At 39.7% G+C, this 10,766-nt stretch overlaps 1 protein-coding gene across 1 annotated transcript; it reads right to left on the bottom strand.

The window, feature by feature from the left end:
* Positions 1-3,704: 3,704 nt before the first annotated feature.
* On the bottom strand, positions 3,705-10,343 carry LOC108441197 (class I histocompatibility antigen, F10 alpha chain-like). Its single transcript, XM_037543550.1, has 6 exons — positions 10,135-10,343; positions 8,714-8,974; positions 6,794-7,078; positions 6,289-6,561; positions 6,027-6,125; positions 3,705-4,192 (listed from the first exon to the last, which is right to left on the bottom strand). The coding sequence occupies exons 1-6, from the start codon at positions 10,196-10,198 to the stop codon at positions 4,173-4,175; spliced, it is 1,002 nt and encodes a 333-aa protein (XP_037399447.1). The 5' UTR covers positions 10,199-10,343; the 3' UTR covers positions 3,705-4,172.
* Positions 10,344-10,766: the final 423 nt, after the last annotated feature.

Here is a 10,766-nt window from a genome sequence, read left to right as displayed (position 1 = left end):
TTCTCCGTCAGGGTCGCGCGGGGGTGCTGGAGCCAGACAGACAGACACAGACAGTCGCTCACACCCAGGGGCAATGTAACATGTCCAGTCGATCTGACTGCATGTCTTTGGACTGTGGGCGGAAACCGGAGAACCTGGAGGAAACCCACACAGACACGGGGAGAACATGCAAACTCCACACAGAGAGGACCCCGAATCGAACCCGGGCCCTCCTCGCTGTGAGGTGACAGCGCTACCCACCACGCCACCGTGCCACCTTTTTTTTTTTTTTTTAACTAAAATTTGCATCAAATACTTTGAAGGTGTCAATGAAAATGTAAAAAAATAAAAGTATGAAACAAATATCCCAAAACTATGCTTAAAATATGATTAGTGTAGAATAAAAAAAACCTGAAATACAAACAAATGTCCAGTCTGATTCTCTGGATTCTGCAACCTCTGGTCACACGGAAGCGTCCATCCCAAGCGGCCTCTTTTAAAAGTTTGCATTGTTGCACAGCATAGACTGAAGAGAGAATTAAACAGCCCTGTGATCTTGTAGTCTTTCTCTGGGATGTGGCTTTAAGTTTTTTAATATTCTCCCCTCACATTTGCACCTGCCTTTCACGTCGAGTGAATGTTTTATGATGAATGAAGAGATACATGCACTTGGATGGATTTGAATACATTTACATTTTTATTTTAATACCAAAATCTTATCTTAAAACCTCTAAAAAATAACACACGTCTGGTCTCTACCACCACTTACTAGCAGAGGGAACGTTATTAGTAGTCTGCCAGATCTTTGACAACCGTCATTAGTTTATCTCGCAGAGGTTTGTTCCAGGTAATCCCAGTGTATATGGGATCTTCTTCATGCTTCTAGATAGTTTCTTTTTTGAGTCTTGGTTCCTCTCAGTGTTTCTTCATGCTCTTAGTTAGTTTTCCTATGGATTCTTGGTTTCAGTGGTTCTGCTTACTTTTAGTGAGTTTTCGTTTTGAGTCTTGGCTCCCATCAGTGTGTCTTCTGCGTTCTCTTATGGAGTTATTGTGTCATCCTCATTACACATAATTAGGGATCTATAAACCTGGGGATTTATAAAGCCCCTGCTGGAATCCTTGTAACAGTCATTCTGTGATTTATTGAAAGGTGCATAACAGACATTAACACATTTTACCTTTAACAACATATATTTAAGCTTTTAACAAATATTAATGAATAAAATAATTGATGCAATACTTAAATGCAACGTTTAAATACAACAAGTGCGATGATTGAATAAAAATAAGCTAAAAATGATAGGTATGCATTTTTATTTCACATACATCATTGGCCCATAAGGCCTTGAGAGCCCTCCCAAACCACCCCTCCCCGCCCAGATATTGTAGCATATACTAGCTTTGTGATAAGACAATAAAACATAAGAAAATGATCATAACACTAAAACTGCTTTTTGTAAGGTGCCATTAAGTCAAAGGTTAGAATGTACACAGAAGGAGATTAAAGCAAACTCCAAAGAAAGAAGTTCATCTCGTTGAATATTCAGTTATATTAAATAATATTAAATATTACATTTCCTCACCAATAGATGGCAGCATTAAACAAGCTGGCAGTACAGTCACCAAAATATCAAATAAACACCATGATAAATCAAATAAAGACCATGTAAAAAAAAAAAAAAAGCAGTTCCAAGTCAAAAAAATATATATATACAGTACTGACCAAAAGTTTGGACACACCTTCTCATTCAAAGAGTTTTCTTTATTTTCATGACTATGAAAATTGTAGATTCACACTGAAGGCATCAAAACTATGAATTAACACATGTGGAATTATATACTTAACAGAAAAGTGTGAAACAACTGAAAATATGTCTTAACTTCTAAGTTCTTCAAAGTAGCCACCTTTTGCTTTGATTACTGCTTCGCACACTCTTGGCATTCTCTTGATGAGCTTCAAGAGGTAGTCACCTGAAATGGTCTTCCAACAGTCTTGAAGGAGTTCCCAGAGATGCTTAGCACTTGTTGGCCCTTTTGCCTTCACTCTACGGTCCAGCTCACCCCAAACCATCTCGATTGTGGTTCAGGTCTGGTGACTGTGGAGGACAGGTCATCTGGCGCAGCACCCCATCACTCTCCTTCTTGGTCAAATAGCCCTTACACAGCCTGGAGGTGTGTTTGGGGTCATTGTCCTGTTGAAAAATAAATGATGGTCCAACTAAACGCCAACCGGATGGAATAGCATGCCGCTGCAAGATGCTGTGGTAGCCATGCTGGTCCAGTATGCCTTCAATTTTGAATAAATCCCCAACAGTGTCACCAGCAAAGCACCCCCACACCATCACACCTCCTCCTCCATGCTTCACGGTGGGAACCAGGCATGTAGAGTCCATCCGTTCACCTTTTCTGCGTCGCACAATGACACGGTGGTTGGAACCAAAGATCTCAAATTTGGACTCATCAGACCAAAGCACAGATTTCCACTGGTCTAATGTCCATTCCATGTGTTCTTTAGCCCAAACAAGTCTCTTCTGCCTGTTGCCTGTCCTAAGCAGTGGTTTCCTTGCAGCTATTTTACCATGAAGGCCTGATGCACAGTCTCCTCTTAAAAGTTGTTCTAGAGATGTGTCTGCTGCTAGAACTCTGTGTGGCATTGACCTGGTCTGTAATCTGAGCTGCTGTTAACCTGCGATTTCTGAGGCTGGTGACTCGGATGAACTTATCCTCTGCAGCAGAGGTGACTCTTGGTCTTCCTTTCCTGGGGCGGTCCTCATCTGAGCCAGTTTCTTTGTAGCGCTTGATGGTTTTTGCGACTGCACTTGGAGACACTTTCAAAGTTTTCCCAATTTTTCGGACTGTCTGACCTTCATTTCTTAAAGTAATGATGGCCACTCGTTTTTCTTTACTTAGCTGCTTTTTTCTTGCCATAATACAAATTCTAACAGTCTATTCAGTAGGACTATCAGCTGTGCATCCACCTGACTTCTGCACAACACAACTGATGGTCCCAACCCCATTTATAAGGCAAGAAATCCCACTTATTAAACCTGACAGGGCACACCTGTGAAGTGAAAACCATTTCAGGTGACTACCTCTTGAAGCTCAAGAGAATGCCAAGAGTGTGCGAAGCAGTAATCAAAGCAAAAGGTGGCTACTTTGAAGAACCTAGAATATAAGACATACTTTCAGTTGTTTCACACTTTTTTGTTAAGTATATAATTCCACATGTGTTAGTTCATAGTTTTGATGCCTTCAGTGTGAATCTACAATTTTCATAGTCATGAAAATAAAGAAAACTCTTTGAATGAGAAGGTGTGTCCAAACTTTTGGTCTGTACTGTATTTCTATTTTTTACCTTCTACTACATCTTATGTAAGACCAGACCTCGTTATCACAGCTCTATACAGCTGTTTCACATTTTAATTCCTTATTTTGACTCTATAAATAACAATGTAGCTTTTATGACAGCAAATTAGTTGAAAATCAGAGCTGAAAACTTTAGATTAAGTTGTAATTTAGACTAAAATCTTTTTGCTTTGTGTGACCATATACAGTTATTATATTTATTAAAAGATATTATTTTAAAATGATTGAACCTTCCAGTTTGTTGCTACCAAAACAATCAAAACACTATTAATAATTAACCAAACTTTATCAGTGACTGTATCAGTGACAGTAACTAAAGTTAATTGTGGAAATATCTCATTAAACCACTAGGCATTACATGACCTGCAAACCCAGCTTTGTTGTACACACATAAAATCATATGTTTATTGCAAGACAAAAAAAGTTAATTGCAGAAAATAAATCACCGCAGATATTGTCATGACATTATTTGTGATAACACATGACCTTGAATGTTCTCTCACTTTTATACAACAGCTTGTACAAAATTAAAAAATAAATCAAAGAAGCCCTGAATTCATACTGTATATACTTTAATACTGATAGCACCGAATAAGATAAAGGGGAAAAAAGGACAACATAAAATTCAGTAAGACTTAAAAGATAGAATCTAAATATTTAGGACAGAATGTAACTATTTACAATAGGATGTGCATTGGAATTAAACAGTCTGACTCACTTCACTAGTGGCCTTCAGACAGTGTCGCCTGTGTTGACTGGGTCATGTGCTGCACTGAGGACTGCACTCCACCCTTTTCTGTCAGCTTGTGTGGGTCTCCAGTAGCTTTTTATTTTTGATTCCTCAGATCTGAAATTAGTAATGCTATTTAGAGATCTGAAAAATGTTTGCTAGTCTAAGTTCACTTGATAACTGTACACGCATATTTCTTTTATTTCCTCTTGTCCAGTAACAGTAACTACTGTGGTTCAGTATTGGTGTATTCCCCAATGATTTTCTCATCATGTCTCATTGATTTAATGTTTCAGAGAAAGACGTTGTTTGCAGGCTTAAACTCAAGGTCAATCTTTAAACACCTGGAACATCTAAACAGAGGTCCGTTAAGGTACCTGTTGAGCCTTGTGTGCAGAACAAGTTAACTGCTGGTACTATAGGGCTTACCTTTTGTGGTATGCATAGATCCACAGAAATGTCAAAGCATCAATCAGCACAGCACTTTCAATTGTTGCCAAATTAACCTGAATGTCATGACAGCCAGTCTGTAAAGTACTTTGGCTCAACCCCACTTCTGATTTTCACCCACACTGTTAGAAATAAAGGTTCTGTGCAGGTACATTTTTCATTCATCAAGGTACAAACAATGTAAAATGTGCCCTCAAAAGGTACAACAGCAGCTTTAAGGTCAAATTGTGAACCTTAAATAAGTTTTTCCAGGTGAAAAATAAGTTTTTGTTTCTTTTCATAACCAAATATTTTAAACAGAACAATAAAACAAAAAGCCTGGAGATGAGATGGGGGGTGTGGAATCAATACAACTTAGAAAATCAATGGATTAGCAAAATAGTTATAATCCCTGCCTAAAGGTCCTGAGATGATTTAATCCTTAATTTTAAGACTCATCACGTCAATACAAGTGAATTTGTTTAGAAGCGGATCTTGACCGAGGTTTCCCATTCCATCTATCTTGAATGTGCCAGAATATAAATGCTGCACCATTTAAAGGGAAATTTAGCTAGCTACTGAGACATTAGCATGCTACTGCTAAAGTAAAGGTCCATTATACATTGGAACAATGTTAAACTAAAGTAACACAGTGTTTATCATAATTCTTTAATAGAGAAAATACATTTTTTTATTTCATTGCTTGTGCAGCATTCTCACCAGGTTTGACTTTAATTCTCTCAACACTTTGTGTTTGGAGCCTTTGAAAAGCCTTCATTTGGAGGGCTACTTAGCCCAAACACTTTGCCCTTTTTCAAAAAGCTTCATAGTGCCTCAATAGTGTGCTAACTATAGAGGTTTTGAAATTCTAGCAGCAATTCTAGCAGCAATTCTACAGCCAAATAGTGTACTACTTGTTGAGTATGGATGTGGCTGAATTGTTGAAAACAACTATCTTTAGTGACTAATTTTCTACATAGTGCACTATGTAGGGCACAGAGAGCCATTTGCATTCAGTCCCAGCACGAGTAGAGGGGCACTGTTGGATTTGCACCATATAAGATTCGCAGTGGTAATTTGGTGACCAAAAATACTTAAAAGGCGAAGGTTTTTCCATCTAGAAAAGGCCTAGTCCTTTATGAGCAAGGACAGGCCAAGGCGTGCCACTTTTTGGAATTGGGTTGGTACAACAGAAGCAACATCATAACACTCAGTCAGTAAACTTTCTCCCCCCTCCAAAACAAACATATCACAACAAGCATAATGAATGTAAGAAAAAGAGAAAAGAGCAGGAGTAACTGTGATCACATCATTAAATCAATTAAAATGCAATTAAACGTCAAGAACTCAAGTAACCTAATCTGAAAGCCCAAAGCACTGAAGTAAAGACATTTTCTGTAAGATTTGTCTCCTACAGTGATTACACACTGATTAGAGATTAAATGAAAGGTTGAATGAAAGATTTTTTTTTTCACAATTACACATTGATCACAAAATTGCAAAATCCTGTTGATTTACTCACCATTAGATCTACAGCAGCTCCAGAAACCAAATCCAATGATCAACAAGCAAATGCAGGCAAGAGACATCCAAACAGCAAACCTGCTGCGTTTCTCCACAACTACACAAAATATAATCACATTAACAAATTTTTTATCTTGTAGATTTGTGTCCACAGAACGGTTTCTTACCAAGAAATAATGGAAGGTTTAAGGCATTAAATGTCTTGCTTTGCAAAACAAACAAGAAGTTTTTAACATGAAATTAATATGAAGCCATCCTACCCCAGACTGTGGTGATGTTGTGCTCTACGCTGCTATGAAGCACTACACAGCTGTAGGTGTGTTTCCCTACATCCTCCTCTGGAACCGTCACACTCCTTCTGGTCTGGTATGTGCCGTCCTCGTTGGGCAGCACATCAGTGACTCCTCCATCCACAGGATGCAGATCTGGGCCGAGCCAGTCGACCTGAACCGCCCGGGGGTAAAACCCCGTCACGTGACACGTGACTGTAATGGAGCCGGCCTTCTGTTTCTCAAAGATCCTGACTTCTGGAACTGGAACACACTTTAAAACTTAGTAACAGGTACAATGTGAATTTTTGGTCCTATCATCAGTCAGGCTAAATTAATGGTTAAATTAATAATAAATAAATAAATGAATAATAAAAATGAAGGTAAGTTAAAACAAGTAGGCTGTTTTTTTTCCTCCACAGTTAGAAATGCATTATTTTGAACCGAATGTAGCTGCTGCAATCCTAAAGGAACTTCACACAGATGTTATACTGACCTTTTCTGATGCGGACTGAAGGAGCATTCTTGAATATGTTCAGTCGATCTATAATCACTTTTCTGTAGTAATCCGTTATGTCATCCATGTCCCTTTCATCTCTGCATCTCTGATTTTTATACAGAACTGCTTCAGAAACAGCAGCAACAAATACCCTTTTGTTCAAATCAAGACTTATGAAGTCTTTTCCATTGAATTTGTGTGTTAGCCATGACCTGTAGGTTCCATTTGGAAAGAGAGTACAGCAGCCCCAGCCCTCGTATATGTTACTGTCAGCCAACAAGCCTAAAAAGAGTAAAAGACAGTGTCAATGTCTAATAGAAGTACTTACATGTAAAGTGTTTGTGTTAAAGTCATTTAATGGTCACTGTAAAGTCTTTGTAAACCTAATAAATTCATTTTAAAAACATTAAATGACAACAATCCACCACATCTCATGTCATTCCAACATTATTTAACTGAAGTCCCGTGCAATCTGCAATCATGCTACATGTACAGTGTGTTTACCTTTGGAAATGATGTAATCACACTGATCAAATACAAAAGGGCTATAAAGGCTGAAGCGCTCTAATACACAAAATTACCTGTAGAGAATGTAGAAAATGCATCATTATTTGTATAAGTCTATGGGTTGGATATTTAATCTATTCACATCCAACAACTACATTTAATATATAGGAAAAATACAAGAGAAGTTCAAAAGTTCTTAATTATTCAGCAAGTAAAATATTGTGGCGTGGTGGAGGAGGGAGAGACAGTGAACCGATCCATTTTGACAGAAAAAGGCTCTTTTTAATTCGATGCCTTAGCAACGTAATCACCCAAATGGGTAAATGGACCTGTCACCCACACAGCTCACGAGGGAATGGCATCAATAACAATACAACACATGCACACGGCAGGTGACAACTTATACAGTACAACTACATAAACCGATAAGGGAGGACTCAAGCTACATAACACACATAACCAAACACATAACTAATAAATACATGCGCCAACATTACACATAACAGGAACCAATACTGGAGCCGCAGGGGCTCATGGGAAGTAGCCCTTTGGGCCGACGCTACACAGCACCCCCCTAAGAGGTCAGCCATCCTCGGTGACCCCACTAGGACACGGCATCGCAGCAGTCACACGACAGTAACAAGTACAGCGCACGAGGCATCATCAAAGCATTTTTCTACTTTTCATAACTTAAATGTGAGTAGGTGGGGCTAAATTGCTGTAGGCTGTATAGGCAGATATATATTTATCTTCCAAATAGGTAGTGTATGGACTGGGGAGTGAATGGCATGCTTTGAAACTGTAACAAAGTTTGCCAAAGGTACATCAAACTCCCATTTCAAAAAGATAAGGAACAGGGTGACAGGGGCCCTTTAAATAATAAAAATATTTTGTTGTTGGTTAACCCCACCGGCTGTGGACAGAGGGGGAACTCAATGGCAGAGCACAAGGGCAGGTGGCAGTAAAACACAAAATGAATAGTGTAACTAAACAAAGTCTAGAAATGGTGGCCCATACTTACACTGCTGTTACTTGAGTGACTTGAGAGCAAGGCTTAGAGGGATCAGGAGCAAACTCCAAGAGACTTGAGGGCAATTACCCAAATACTGGCTTTATCAAGAGATACATGCACATGGCATACAAACTCATGACTGAGCACAGAACAACCAAAGAGCCACTGTTTCAGTAGAGCCCAACACAGGTGTCACTGGTTGTCTCTAATTACCTAGAGATGGCTCTCTGCTCCCATCTAAGGGATCTGAGTCTGACCACAGGATGGTTGACAGGGCAGATACACTGACCTGTCACATTTTGTTATTTCAACCATGATAGTTTTTTTGTTGGAATTCAACAATTCAGCCTCAACAGTGACCATTTATGTTCACAGAGCAGATGGATTTAGCACAGTACCTGTCCTGTTAAACTGCTGAACAGCTGAAGTGAATCCTTGAGTAATTACACGTCTGTTGCGATCTGCCCAGTTCTGTATATGTTTCCAGTGCCACTGTCCTGCAATACTGTTGAGCCAGTCAGGACAGGGCATTTTAGAAGCCATGGTACTGTCATGGTAGAAGATGGTCACGTCATTCAGGGTGGTCCTCTGTAAAAACTCAGGAAGGTTAAAGCCACGGGACACAGCTATGTGGATACATAGGTTTAGAGACTCCGGGTCTGCAGGAGAAAAAAGAAAAGTCTTATAAAGTCCTCACATAAAATAATTTTGCTAATAAATAAATGTGTGTACTAATTCCACAGTGAGTTTGTGCTGTTGGAACAAAACCTCATATGTCCATTTTTGTTGTTTTTTTTAGTTTTTGACATGATGTGAAAATGCCTGTTGCTCTTTACATGGTGTGTAAATTTCATGATGAACAGACCAACAGAAATGGTCCAAAATCACTTAGAAAAAAGTCTGGTTCCACTGACTTACAGTAAAAGTAAAGTAGGTTTTCTCCTTCTCCTATAAAGTATTCTGACAACAGCACTAGGCAAAGTACATTACTGAGCTTTCAGAGTGTTAGAAATGCTAAAAAGATGGTTCTTCATGGGTTCTTTAGTAAAGGCAACTGTTCTATTTATGACCATGAGTTCTATATGAGTTCCTGCAGCACCTGCTCATGGTTCGGGGTCTGTTCTTCTCTATGAGTTCTATATGAGTTCCTGCAGCACCTGCTCATGGTTCGGGGTCTGTTCTTCTCTATGAGTTCTATATGAGTTCCTGCAGCACCTGCTCATGGTTCGGGGTCTGTTCTTCTCTATGAGTTCTATATGAGTTCCTGCAGCACCTGCTCATGGTTCGGGGTCTGTTCTTCTCTATGAGTTCTATATGAGTTCCTGCAGCACCTGCTCATGGTTCGGGGTCTGTTCTTCTCTATGAGTTCTATATGAGTTCCTGCAGCACCTGCTCATGGTTCGGGGTCTGTTCTTCTCTATGAGTTCTATATGAGTTCCTGCAGCACCTGCTCATGGTTCGGGGTCTGTTCTTCTCTATGAGTTCTATATGAGTTCCTGCAGCACCTGCTCATGGTTCGGGGTCTGTTCTTCTCTATGAGTTCTATATGAGTTCCTGCAGCACCTGCTCATGGTTCGGGGTCTGTTCTTCTCTATGAGTTCTATATGAGTTCCTGCAGCACCTGCTCATGGTTCGGGGTCTGTTCTTCTCTATGAGTTCTATATGAGTTCCTGCAGCACCTGCTCATGGTTCGGGGTCTGTTCTTCTGTCTGTTCTTCTCTATGAGTTCTATATGAGTTCCTGCAGCAGCCGCCAGCGTTAACTAACTAGAAAGGAAGGAAATGTTGACACTCTGTCAGCAATACAGTTAAACACTTACCCCCGTCGGATCCACTGCAAGCTCCGCGAAGGAGATAAAGAAAGAAAACAAAGCTGCTCCTCATGGCTGCTTTCTTTACCTCTGCCGTCTTGCGCACTTCGTTTTCTTTCTGTTTCTTTATCGCTGAGTCGAGGTGTGAGGGGGTCGCGGTCAGGCGACGGTGTGGCAGGATAAGCGCCGCTTAGCGGTTATTACAGCCGGTGTTCTGTCGAGTTGTGCTACGCATCGATATTTGCTACTTTGCGCTTTTGCGCATGCGCAGACCCACAGCCTTGTCATAAGTTTCCACCCCATTAATCTATGCTCCATTTCTGTCGAGTACACGTTCAGGTGAGTCATTTCTTATCTTTATTATTGTTTCCTGACCTATAAACATTTATATAGGCTCCTTAATAAATGTTTTGCATCCTGCCTGCTCTCATCGCACTTTTCTGCAGAATGTAAAAACTATGTAAAGAATGTAAAGAGTAAGTAGTGATGTAAAAAAATATGGGTCTGTACTGGAAGCATTTTTCGATAAGGGATGCACTATTTGACATGTGATATTAGTCTATCGAGATATGCTACACATGGAAAATATTTAATAAGGAAGTTATAATGGATTTAAATCCATGCTTCCCTTGTCCATACAG

The sequence above is a fragment of the Pygocentrus nattereri genome, chromosome 12 (assembly GCF_015220715.1).
Source record: "Pygocentrus nattereri isolate fPygNat1 chromosome 12, fPygNat1.pri, whole genome shotgun sequence".
Taxonomy (NCBI): Eukaryota; Metazoa; Chordata; class Actinopteri; order Characiformes; family Serrasalmidae; genus Pygocentrus; species Pygocentrus nattereri.
This window is presented reverse-complemented; position numbering and strand designations above follow the sequence as displayed.